The sequence below is a fragment of the Merops nubicus genome, unplaced genomic scaffold (genome assembly GCF_000691845.1).
Source record: "Merops nubicus isolate BGI_N331 unplaced genomic scaffold, ASM69184v1 scaffold7756, whole genome shotgun sequence".
NCBI lineage: Eukaryota > Metazoa > Chordata > Aves > Coraciiformes > Meropidae > Merops > Merops nubicus.
In genome coordinates this window covers 117,790-130,864 of record NW_008615598.1, presented here as the reverse complement: position 1 = coordinate 130,864, position 13,075 = coordinate 117,790, and the positions used below count along the sequence as shown (strand labels likewise).

Here is a 13,075-nt window from a genome sequence, read left to right as displayed (position 1 = left end):
AACAACTTGCTGACGATTGTTGGTGCACTCATTGGCTCCTCTGGGGCCATCCTCTCTTACATCATGTGTGTGGTAAGAAGTCAGAAGAAACTGCTTGTTTTCCAAATAATGAAAAAAATTATTCAGTATGTTTGCCAGGAAAATAAGCAATTGGAAGACCTAACTTCTAGGTGTTTACAGACTAGAAAATTCTTGATTGAAACTGTTGGACTACATGTCAGTCCACTCTTTGGTTTGGAGAGATAACCTGCTCCAAAACTGAGGAAAGCCTTGGCATTGTGGGTTTCCATCTGGGCTCAAGTAGGTATGATTACTTGTACTCATCTGGTGGTTTTTTTTTTTTTTAAGTCGGATCACTCTGCAGTGTTCTTAAACTTAAGCTAAATGTAAAATCTGTCAGTGGATGTACTTGAAGTCTTTAAAAGGAAAGGTTGGTTCAATTAGAGTATTTAAAGTCTGTTTTTTTGGGAGTAGGAAAGTGTGCCACTTTCTTCAGAGCAGCTACTTTGAAGTACCACGAGGTGGCAGCAGGCTTGCATTAGTGTATTGCCGATACTAACGTCTATGTCAGAGCAAACGTGACCTTCAGCTCTGTGTGTAAAGCATGCTGCATTATTAGTAGTGGTCTCCTTTTCTCTGGAACGTTAGTACAGAAGTCTCTTGTTTTCCCATGTCTCTCCTTTTTGTTTTCAAAGGTGAAAGGGCAGTGACTTAATGAAGACTATTCACACTGCAACAGCTGCCAACCTCCTGATACTCTGTTGCATAATTCTGTTTCACTTCTGCTCTTCTGATCTTGTATGATCAGTGTCACTGTTCTCCTGTCCTAGTGTTTTCCTATGGTCAGCCCAGGCTGCCTTCTTTTACTTTGCCTCTGTTGATAAGTATTATTGTTACAGTGTTAGGAATGTTCAGTATCATTCTTGTTCATATCTCTTGAGGAACAGTTTTGTAAAGGTTAAAAAAGTGGTTTTATGCAGCTTCACAGATTTGAGTTCAAATGAACAATCCCAGGTATGAATTTCAAAGAATCTTTTCTTCCTTGAAGATTATGTATGTGCCAACTAGAGTAAGGCCAGATGCCCCTTAGCTGCCTTCCGGGATGGCCAGAAGGCCAACCACTTCAAGGGTGTGTATGACTATGGTGGTTCCCCCTGCACCCCTTCAGGGAAGCCTTGCTCGGTTAAGTCTCTGAAGTGCCTCTATACCAAGACACACAGCAGGGGGAATGGACAGGAAGAGCTAGAGACCGGTGCAGTCACTGGGCTGTGATCACATTGCAATTGCAGAGACGTGGTGGGATGGCTCGTATGATGGCCGCACTGTCATAGATGGCTGTGTGCTTCTTAGGCAAGACAGAGCAGCGAGGCAAGGTTCCTGCAGTGCATTGATGATAACGTTTTGACACTGGTGGAGACAAGGAGTTGTGCTGCTAGACCCTTTGCTAATGAACAAAGATGGTCTGGTTGGGGACATAAAAGTTGGGGGCAGCCTTGACTGTAGTGACCATGAGGTGGTGGAGTTCAGTATCAAGGAAAGAGGAAGATAGTAAGCAGGATTGCAACGCTAGACTTTAGGAGAGCTAACTTTGTCCTTTTGAAAGACCTACTTGGAGGAATCCCATGGGCTAGAGCTCTAGAAGGGAGGGAAACCCAAGAAAGCTGGTTAGCATTCAAGCATCACTTTCTTCAAACTCCAGATCGCTGAATTCCTTTGAGTAAAAAAATAAGCAGAGGAGGCAGGAGACCTGCATGGATGACTAAGGCACTGCTGGAAAAACTCATATAGAAGAAAGACATTTACAGTATGTAGAAAAAGGAGGAGGATTATAGGACCATTGTCAGGGTAGGCAGGGATACAACAAGGAAGGCCAAGGCCCATTTGGAAGTGCAGCTGGCCAAGGATGTGAAAGACAACAAAGTCTTCTTCAAGTATGTCAGTAGCAAAAGGAGGACTAGGGAAAACATGGGTCTGCTGCTGAATGAGGTGGGTGCCCTGGGGACACAGGTTACAGGGAATGCAAAGTTCCTGAATGCCTTCTGTGCTTTAGGCTTTACTGCTAAGGCCAGACCTCAGGAATCCCGAAACCTGGAGGTAAGAGAGAGACTCTGCTGGAAGGAAGACTCTCCACTGGTTGATGAGGATTGGGTTAGGGATGATTTATGCAAACTGAAACCTCGCCAATCCTTGGGTGCTGATGGGATCCACCCATGAGTGCTGAGGGAGCCGGGGGATACTATTGTTAAGCCACTCTCCATTATCTTTGAAGTGTCGTGGAGAATGGGAGAGTTGCTTAAGGACTGGACGAAAGCCAGTGTCACTCCAGTCTTCAAAAAGGGCAAGACAGAGGATCCAGGAAATCACAAGTCAGACAGCCTCACCTCTATCCCTGGAAAAGTGATGGAACAGCTCCTTCTGGTGATCATCTAGAAGCACATGGAGGAGAAGAAAGTCACAAGGAATAGTCAGCGTGGATTCACCAAGGGGAAATCATACTTCACTAACCTGGTAGCCTTCTGTGATGGTGTGGCTAGCTGGGTAGATTAAGGGAGAGCAGTGTATATTGTCTACCTCAACTTCAGCAAGGCTTTTGAGACTGTATTCTGTAACATACTCATAGGGAAGGTTGGGATGTGTGGATTAGGTGAGTGGACAGTGAGGTGGACTGAGAACTGGCTGAATGACAGAGCTTAGAGGATTGTGATCAGTGGCTCAAGGTCTAGCTGGAGGCCTGTGGCTAGTGGTGTTCCCCAGAGGTCAGTACTGGGTCCAGTCTTGTTCAGCATCTTCATCAGTGACCTGGGTGAAGGGATGGAGCGTGGGAGGGGTGGCGGACACACCAGAGGCTGGGCTGCCATGCAGCGAGACCCGGACGGGCTGCAGAGCTGAGTGGAAGGGCACCTGATGGGAATTCAGCAAGGACACACATAGAGTCCTGCTCCTGGGGAGGAATAAACCCATCCACCGGTACAGATTAAGGGTTGACCTGCTGGAAAGCAACTCTGCAGAGAAGGACCTGTTAGTCCTGGTGGACAACAAGTTAACAGTGAGCCAGCAGTGTGCTCTTGTGGCCAAGAAGGCCAGTATCCTAGGGTGCATGAAGAACAGTGTGACTCGCTGGTTGAGGGAAGCTGTCTTCCCTCTCTCCTCTGCCCTGGTGAGGCCACATCTGGAGTACTGTGTCCAGTTCTGGGCTCCCCAGTTCAAGAGAGACATGGGACTACTGGAGAGAGTCCAGCGGAGGGCTACAAAGGTAGTGAGGGCCCTGGAACATCTCTCTTATGAGGAAAGGGTGAGAGACCTGGGTTTAGCCTGGAGAAGAGGAGACTGAGAGGGGATCTTACCAGTGCTTATAAATATCTGAAGGGAGGTGTCAAGAAGATGGGGCCAGACTCTTTTTTGGCAGTGTGCAGTGATAGGGCAAGGGGCAGTGAGCACAAACTGGAACACAGGAGATGTTACTTTACATCTGTAAAGTAATGCCTTAGAAGCTGATATTTGTCTGTTGTGTTAATCTGGGTGTTTGTTCTAAGGAGCTTCTTTTAAGAAATCTTGGATTGTAAGAAAGCAACATCAGCAGATAAAGATTACTGCCAGGAAGGCTTCTGTATTTTCATAAGTTTTATTTGTGGACATCTCTCCTTTGTCTTTGGAATTCCTTTTTAGCTGATCAAAAGCCTCTTATCTTTCAGGCTATGAACCGTTCCCTTGCAAATGTGATTCTAGGAGGCTATGGCACCACATCAACAGCTGGTGGGAAGCCTATGGAAATTACTGGTACCCACACAGAAATCAATGTGGACAATGCAATTGAAATGATAAAGGAAGCCAACAATATTATTATTACTCCAGGTAAGATGCTTTTGACTCATACAGCAAGATGTTCAGAGGATGTATTCTTAAAACAAAACAAAACAAAAAACAACCCCCCTAAGCCTCCCCCCACAAAAAAACCCAACCAAACAAAAAAACCAAACCAACAACTCAACTCAAATTAAAACAATTGTAGCCCATCTTGCAGTTGCAGCATAGCAGCAGCATGTTAAATGTTGGCTGGGTCTGTGGGATCTGTTTGTATTCCTAGGCCAGCCATCATTGCTTTGTGTAGATGTGTGTATGCCACTTTATTTTTCCTTGTGTGTTCTTGTCCTGTTTATTAAGATTTTAAATTTTTCAGGACGAAAACTGTCTTTTGTAAATTATGTTTACAGTGAATTTTGTGTACAGCTGTTGTGTGAGTTTCCAAGCACTAGCACAGCACCAGTGGTACCAATAACACAATGTCTTAAGTTACTGAAAGAGAGGATTTTATTTATACTTCGCATCTACTTGCTCAATTCTTCATTGTTTTACAAAAAAAATGGGAAAATAATCCAAAACTTAATATACAATAAATACTAGAATTAAAATAGAAAAAAAACCCTGAAAACAAATCGCTGAGCTTTCTGCAGCTTTTGTTGGCTGTAGGCTTCTGTGGTTCAAAAGCACATTCGTCGTTAGGAGAGGTCAGGTAGAGAATAGCTCAAGACTTCTTCAATCCTTCAGCTGTATAGCACAACCGTTTTAATTTTATTTTAGCATTGGAATGAGAAGAATGCTAGAAAAAATTTCATTTTGCTTCAATTTAAGTTAAATCAGTGAGGTACAGTTCTAGTTTGGCAAGTTATCTTTTGTTTCCAACAAAGCTTGTAAAAATCTTCAATTTGCCTCTTGCTGCTGTGGTCAGACCTTGAGAACACTATTAATAACTTATACTTTCAGTTTCCTTTGTGGGCATTGTTGCTCTGATGAGTTAATTCAGACAGAAATGCTGAAAAGAACATTTGGTGGTAAAAGCCATATTGAGTTTCTAGATTTGTGGTTTGAATATCTAAAATTTTGTTGAAGATAATGGTGGTGAGGTAGGCTAACAGTAACCTTTTTACCAATGTTTCACTGTACCTGTCTGAAACTTCCATTTTCAATAGAGAAAGAGAAGTATTTGTATAGTTTGACTTGTCAAATCACTACACTGTTTGTGGTCAGGAGGCTAAAGAGATTAATTATAGTGGTCAGGCTAGGAATATATGAGTAACTGATATGTATGTCTGTATACATCTGTATATATTTTTTTTATTAATTATGAGAGCTTCTATTTATGTGGAAAGTACACTTACTGTCTATAACTATTCTGTCTGCACTAAAACAGAAAAATAGCTTAAAATTTGGAATTTCTTTCAGGTTATGGTTTGTGTGCAGCAAAAGCTCAGTACCCCATAGCTGATCTGGTGAAGATGTTGAGAGAACAAGGGAAAAATGTCAGGTAAGTATTTCCCATGATGAATAGGATTACAGGTTTGTTTTGTTTTTCTTCATTCCATTAAAATCCTCTGCAAGTCTTTTTTTTGGTTTAATTTTTCTTTCAGGAGTCATTATTGTGCTGATGTATCTCTCAGAAATACTAGCTGGAGGCATTACTGGAGTCTCACTAACCTATGGCTGAATATCTAGAAATTTCATACTTTAGTGTGAAAAATCCCTTACTCCATTACACTCTTCTTAAATTTGGGTTTTGGACGTAGCCCCAGCACCTGGAGAATAATTCTTTGTGTGCGGTTTTTTTTGTTTGATTGTTTGTTGTCACGCTGAAGTTCATTTTAAAAGAATGGATTTAAAATTTAATACTTCTTTATTGTGGCAACAAAATTTTTTTTCTTTGAAAGATAAGTTAGCTCCTTTAGGCACGTATGCTCTGCCTTTGAATAGTATTTTTCTACAACAGAAAGTGAAGCTTTTTGTAAAAAAAACCTCTAATGTAGCTTCTTTGTGTTGTGTTCCAGAGACCAGTAAGCAGCCTTTTCTGAAGGTGGGTAGGTTGGAGAGCTCTGTGAAGGCATCCACTTTGTGGAAGTGTCACTGTGAGGAGGAGTGATCACAACTGACTTCAGAGAGAATAGTTCATGCTTGTAGTCAACAGAGAGAGAGCACAGGATTAATTTAAGTGCTTTGAATTGCCTCCTAGAGAAACCTTCCTTAAGGGAATTGCTTACTAGGCTAAAATAGCTTTAATATTTTATCTTTTTAAAGTCCTAGTTTCCTAAGGAAGTGGATGCCTCTGCTTGGGGAATTGGTTGAAGGGGTGCAATGGGAATAGTTGAGCCTTCAAGGCAGGAAATGAGAGCCTACAGTGTGGAAGAATGTTTGGGTCAGTGGTATGACGTGGAAGAGTGGATCAGGTAGCAGCCTCTCCACCAAGAACATGGGACTTATTTTTTTTCCTCAGATAACTGACTTGCACTACTACATAGCAGTGTTTGTATATTAAAAATCCAAAACCGGACAGTTAGATCCAGTTCTGACTGGCACGTTTGAAACAATGCTGAAAAGAATTGGCTGTGCTAGAATGTTAGATCCCGTCTTAAGTTAAAAATCCAGTCTGCCTTGCCTTTTTCTTCTACTCACCACTTAGGCACTCTAGGATAGCTAAAGACATTCAGTGTGTATTGAGAGACCCAGAGATATCTTGGAGATGCTCAGGAGCTTCTGGGTTTGGACTGATCTGCTGCACACAGTACCTTTGTTGAGAGTAGATCTCCTGTCCGTTCTGTTCCTTGAAAGCCTCATAAGTCAATCCATGTGGTTGTACATTAGCAGCAGGACTTGTGCTTCCATAGCATATACTGTCTGACTTCCCTTTACCTTTTGCAAACATTTGTCCTGTGATGTCTTCTCTCACACTGTGATTTGAAGGTTTCTGCACTCTGATTTGTTCAAAAAGTAACTAGTGAACATAGGAAGGTCTGACAATGTAAATTTCTGTCACTACTTTAATGTAACCTGAATCTTTACAGAATCACAAAATAGTTGAAGTTAATGAGGTCTCTGGAGATCGTCTAGTTCAGACACCCCCTTGCTTGAGTCAACTGGAGGAGGTTAGTTTGTCCAGTTGGGTTTTGAGCATCTTCTCTCCAGAGATGGAGACTTGACACCCTCTCTGGACAAACTGTTCCAATGTCCAGTTGCCCTTAGAGTAAAACAGGCTTTTCCTGTATTTCAGTTTGTGACCATTGCCACTTGTCCATTGCCTGAATACCAGTGAGTAGAACCTGGCTTTGTCTTCTTCACTCACCTCCATCAGTATTTATACACAGTGATAAGATTCCCTTTAGCTTTCTCTTCTACAAACTAAAGAATACCAGCTCTCGGCCTCTCCTCTTGTGACAGATACTCCAACCCATTACACAGCTTTGACCTGCTTTTACTGGATTCCCATAAGTTTTCGCTGTTGCAAGCAAGACTGCTGTTGGAGTTCTTTGAATACTGCATGTAAGGATTATTGGAGTATGTGGCCAGTCTCACAGATTTACTTCGCTGGAGTGCTGGTCTAAAAACCAGAGATAATTCTTAGGTGCCAGTGCATGCCTCAAGTCCTTTCTTTCTTCTGTCTTTCATAGACCTTATGGATACTGGAAGTGCTGGAGAGCTTAGCAGTGTACTTCCCTTGCTGATTGTGTGGGAAGCTGTTTTCTAATTATAGTAACTTAATATTATAAAACAGTCAAGGCTCAGTTTTCACTTGAAACAAGATATTTGGACAGACACCGATTAGCTGGACCCATTCTCTAATTTCCATGTGTTTATTTCAGCAAGATGGTGACTTTCCTTTGGAAGCAATACTCTAGCAGTTAGTGGTTTTTGGTTTTGTTCTTCTTCCACTATTTTCCCAAGCTTATTGAGAAGTCGCATGTAAGTTTTTGCAGTGTTTTACAACATGTATTGTGATGGTTATGTGGAACAGGGTTGTTGTAGGGTTTATCAACAATTACTTGTTAGTGTTGACCCAGAATGTTGCAATTTTGCATATAAAATTGCGTGATAGATGTGTTTGTTCAGGCACGAGAAATGAGGGTGTGTGCTGGTATATCTGCTTTCTGGTGCTATTCTCTTCACACCTTATTTCTCCATGTTAAGCAAAAGCTTTGTGTTTGTCCAAACTGCTTTAAAAATTTTGAAAACTCGTTAGTGGTGAAGCAAAAGACCCTTCCTTGGCTAATGCGATGACAGTGTCGCATTCTTTTGGCTTCCCCTTCAGCAATCCTCTGGGGATGAGCTTATTTTTTTTATCAGCGCTGGTGAAATAAAGTTACTGGTTTTGCCTTTTGTGTCGGCTTTGCAAGGGAGAAACGTGAATGAATCCTCAAAATAACTGGCTTATGAGTCAATTTCAGGAAGGGATCACTGCAGTGGTTACCTAGTACTTTAATGAAATAAATCTGTATTTACAGTCTGTGGTAATTCAGGCCTTTCATCACTTTGTGGAGCTCCTATGGTGTTCATTGAGTGCAGCTGCTGTCCCTCTGGTTTCAGTAGGCCTGGAGTGCCTCGGGACCCTCGAGTGCTCACCATCCAGATGTAGTGACACTCTCACACATCCGCTGTGGAGGGACGCCAGCACGGACATACGATTGTCATCAATTTGTAATGCCAGTACCGTGCCAAGAAAAATTACGTCTGTCGTATGGTCTTTTCTGCTTCATGGCTCACGCTAGATCCAGAGGAGCTGTTGTTTTCATTTACTTTGCCTATAGCCATAACATTTTCAGTGAAGAGTGCAGATTATATAACATGATGCGTAACCTCTGGCTAGGGTTTAAATTTAGAAATACAGGGGAGTTTGGAAACTTCCAACTGTTTTAGTTATTAAATTGCATAGCTAGCATCATCACTTACTCGAGATGGTCTTGCAGCAGATCACATCTTTAATGCATTAGTCGGTTCATGTAGAAGGCTGTATGTTGCTGAGCCTTCTTTATAGCTTTCCCTTGTCAATGGGTAAAACAACAAAACTTTTCATAGGCCAAATCCTGTAGGCCCCAGAATCCACTTGCTTTGGAGAGAAAGTGCTGGTTCTACAACTGTGACCTAGTGAAATGTTGAAAGTTCTTGCCTTACTTCAGTCACATGCTATGTTGTTTGTAGGCCTCTAGCGGTGAAATTCTGATTTCTATACAATTAAATTATATTCTATGATGTTATATATAGACATAATCATTATATAGTATTATAGTACAGTTAAAAAATGTATGCATTCTCATATGTGCATGGGTAGTTGACACTGTCCTTATCCACATCCAATGAACTACCCTAGCTTTTGCCACAGTGTAACTTTCTTAAGAGTTTTTCTGTTGATATATTTTGTTTTCCTGGATAGTAAGAAACTCTTGATAAGAAAAATGTATCGCAGTTTGAAAGGACTCTTAAAATTGTACTTTCTATATTTAAGTAATAAATTAACTTTCTAATTTAAGTAATAACTAATTATGGTGGTTTCCTGGTAGCTCTCATGGTTGTGAGAAATGCAAACTACCTCTTTAATGGCCTTTCAAATCAGTAATATGCTAGTGTTTTGGTTTGTTGGGTTTTTGTAACCTAATTTTTATAAGTGGGTATTCTGATGGACTTGGTTTTCTGTCTTCTGATGCTGGAGAATCTAATTACTTTTGAGCACATACAAACATGGGTTTCCTACATTTTTGAAAATGTGATAGCATGGATTTAGTCTTGGACCTGCATGTTTTTATTTTTACCTCTATGGCTGAGCTCTAATCAAGAGTGCTTAGGGCTCTGTTTGGTTTTTTTTCTCCTTTATTCTAACTGCGTGTGAGTAGTAGGACATGTGGATGGGTACCACTTACATGTTTATAAGTTAATAAATAGAACTGATTAAGTTCAGTTGTTTACATCAACTTACAGTCGTTCTTAGCTGCTCTGCAAGAAAATGTAGAAATGTTCTAAAGGATAGGCTGTTAAGGTGCTGTCCTAACCAATCTTAATGTACTACCATAGTTAGATGTGCATAAGATGGAAATTACTGTGTTTACTGAATGCCAGCATGTGAGTGACATGCATTGATGCAATTTTCTAGAAACAGAAGTATGGTTACTAGGAAGACACTAAGTGTGTACATGTGTGGCAGTCCTCTGTTTCTTACAGTCTAACTGGGTGGGTTCTGGATTACTAATGCTGCAGACGAAGAGACAGACGAAGCCTAACAGATCTGTTAGCTCCAGTGCCGTATCCGTGTAGCCAGAGAGAACTAGCAAGCCTTCTGTAAGGGTGCAGCTATAGCTGTGCGCTCCTGGGAGTATACTCTGTGTGTGCCATTGGTTCTATATGGGTCAGCTCAGTTCTGGGTGACCTTTCTAGGTCAGTTTGTGATGCTTTGTGGTGGCAGACTCTTCTTCATTTCCTGCAGTTGGGTTCTTGGGGAGGTTATTGCACTGAGCTAAGGTCCATGCCAAGTGTTTGGACCCTGCCCCTGCTGTGATAAACCACAGTGGTCGGGAGCCAATACCAATTCTCACTAAATTTAAATAATTAAATTCAGGTAAAATTTAATTGACCTGGCACAAGCAGAGTGACTGAGCTTAGTCCATGCTGAAGTACTGTTTCTGGGGACAGGTTGTTGTCTCAGGCATGACACCAGACCTAGGCTAGCTGTACTAGCTATTTGATTTGATGCTAGTAATCTTCTTAGTCATCTATAGTGTGTGATGAGAGCATTATACTGTAATACTTCTAAGTCCTGTTGCACTGCAGATGTTGTTGTATGGCAGGAGTAAAAAGCTCTGGAATATCTGAATGATGCAGTTCTCAGTTCATCTAGTTTTTTTTGGGTTTTTTTCCTTCCTTTCTTTGCATTGAGTAAGAAATTACTGCTTTTACAGGAAACAGAGGTGGGGAGGTGTCAAAACACAAAGTGAATGGGACAGAGGGTAGAGGAGGTGAGGCAAAGCCCTTGGGCAAATTATTCTCTGTATATACAGTGTCTGAAGTGTTGAGTAAGCTAAATTAGGCACCAGCCAGATGTTACATAGTTACATCACTCTGTCCAGCTTTGGCATAATGACAGGAATCCTATCTTTACGCAGATGAAGTGATCTTGAAACGCTTCTGCACTGGTTTAGCTAGGTGCTAGCTCTTGCAGTATTGATTACAAGAATGTTATCTAGCCAGTTATAATAAAGATAGACGCTGACGTTATGAACTGTATAAAATGTAATTTCCATTCTGAGATTTTTTCCAGCAATTTTTCATGCAATAGCTGTCTGTTTCATACTGCTGTAATTAACTTGTTACTACTTTAAGTAACTTCTTTCCCCCCAGAAATGAAGTGCTTTCTGTGCTGAAAGTGCTGTCCTAAATACGACGTGTGTGTCAGGAGCTTTCAATTTTTAATCTAATTTAAAAGAAAATGTTGTACTCTTTGTATGACAGAAAAAGTTTCAAAATAGTAACTAATTTTTCCATTGTGGTGTGTTGTCCTTCTGAAGCTAAAAAGAGGCTGCTTAAAAATGCTGAATATCCGTGCAAGCCCCATGTTACATTGTCAGGGTCAAGAAACAAAATTCCTGTTGAATTCTGTGTTTCAGTGAACTAGCAGAATAATGTTTCAAGTCAGAAACAGCATGATTGTGAATATTTGTTGTGAATAAAGTATATGTACACTTAACTCTTAGTGTCATACAAAGAAAGTCAAAAGGGGTGTGAGATTTTTGCTTGATTTAAAAACCAACCAACCTAAGGGAGTTCTTGCAAAACTGATATTAAAAGTATATCAAGTAAACTTGGCAATTTTTTCACTTTTAAACACTTTTACCATAAAACATGTCTCTCTTTTAAAATTGTTAATCTGTTGAAATTTTTAATATGAATGAGGTTTATATTTTGAACATCTGGGAGGGCATATGTGATAAAATGTTTCTGCCGTAGTGCATATAGCTTTGAAGAACTGCTGAACTGCTGCTGTTGTGGGTCAGGAGCAAGATACACAGCTTTTACTAATTGTATTGTGAGCCATCAAGGATTTTAGCTCTCTCTTTTTTCCTTGCTTACCTGAATTCTGCTTTCTACTGGACAGCCTAATTTCATTCCAGTTATATGTAGATCTTATCTTATGAAATAATGAAAGCCTTAGAGAAGCATGCATTTTTAATGATTCTTTTTGATGCACGTGCACATCCAGTTTCAAGAGGTACTGGCAGGCGACTGTCATATTTGCTTAACAAGCTCTTAGAAGCAGACTTCTGGGAGTCACTTAAATACTTGTCCAAAAAGCTTTTATATGAGCAGTTTTCTCAAACATTGTGAATACACAGTATGTGGTTTCAAGCAGAGTCTGTTAGAAGTCTCTAACTACTGAAGGTTCATGCCATAACTCTTCCTAAAAGAAGCTAATTTGTCCCTTTCTTCTTTGCTTCTTGCCAGTAATGGTGAAAGTCAAAGGTGAAAATCATTCCCTTGGCAGCCTAAATTTTGGCTTTCCAGCCCTTGAAATAAGATTGTGTGTGTATATAGTATTTAATAGAAACCTCACGAGTATTTTGTTTTGTGTATTGCCAAAGCAGCCTTGGTCACAAAGACACTCAAATAATTTTATTAGAAACAAAAGAGAATTTTGTTGGAAAATCTATTTTCACTGCCAGAGGAGTGATGGGTTTTCTCAAGTGCACTTCAGAATAAGAGTTCTCCTACTGTACTGTAAGTGATTGAATTTGGTACAGTTAAGGCCTAGCTGCAGTACTACACATGGCTTGTATTACTGGGTGAGTGGTGTGAAACATAAGCTGTTAATGTTTTGTCCTGTGTCGTTGGTGTCCTTCTTTGGAACAAGATCCCAAATGTTTACTAATTGAATACAATCTGTTCTCTTTATTTCTTTAAAAGCATTCCTTTTAAAACTAGCTTTTATCCTGCTGTTTGACCTAGAGCTTAAAATTGTAGTATATCTAGTATTGTGTGTATTAATCATATGTCCTTAATTTTGTTGCTCGAGTTTCAGCTGTCTCATCTTTGCATTGTCTTAATGCTCTCTTACTGGTGGAGTGCTCAGTTGCCCTTTTAAGGATGTATTTGTACAGTGTTAAATTTGCAAGTGATCTATGCTGATTGGACTGTGACTTGTGGACTATCGGTGATGTTTCACCCATGCCCATCACAGTGGAGTTGAAAATAGAAATATGTGACAATCCATCTGTCATGGCAAGTTGATTTATCAGTCTTGTCCTCCTCTATGAAGAAGTCTGAGATCCTTTTA

At 40.5% G+C, this 13,075-nt stretch overlaps 1 protein-coding gene across 1 annotated transcript in view; it reads left to right on the top strand.

Moving 5' to 3' along the window:
* The window catches only part of LOC103775125 (NAD(P) transhydrogenase, mitochondrial-like), a gene marked incomplete at its 5' end in the record, with an annotated part of 23,022 nt that overhangs the window by 5,447 nt on the left and 4,500 nt on the right, over positions 1-13,075 (top strand). The window contains 3 exon segments of the mRNA XM_008942569.1: positions 1-72; positions 3,693-3,852; positions 5,221-5,302. The exon segment at positions 1-72 is cut by the window's left edge and continues 15 nt beyond it. Coding sequence (XP_008940817.1) covers positions 1-72; positions 3,693-3,852; positions 5,221-5,302 — 314 coding nt within the window.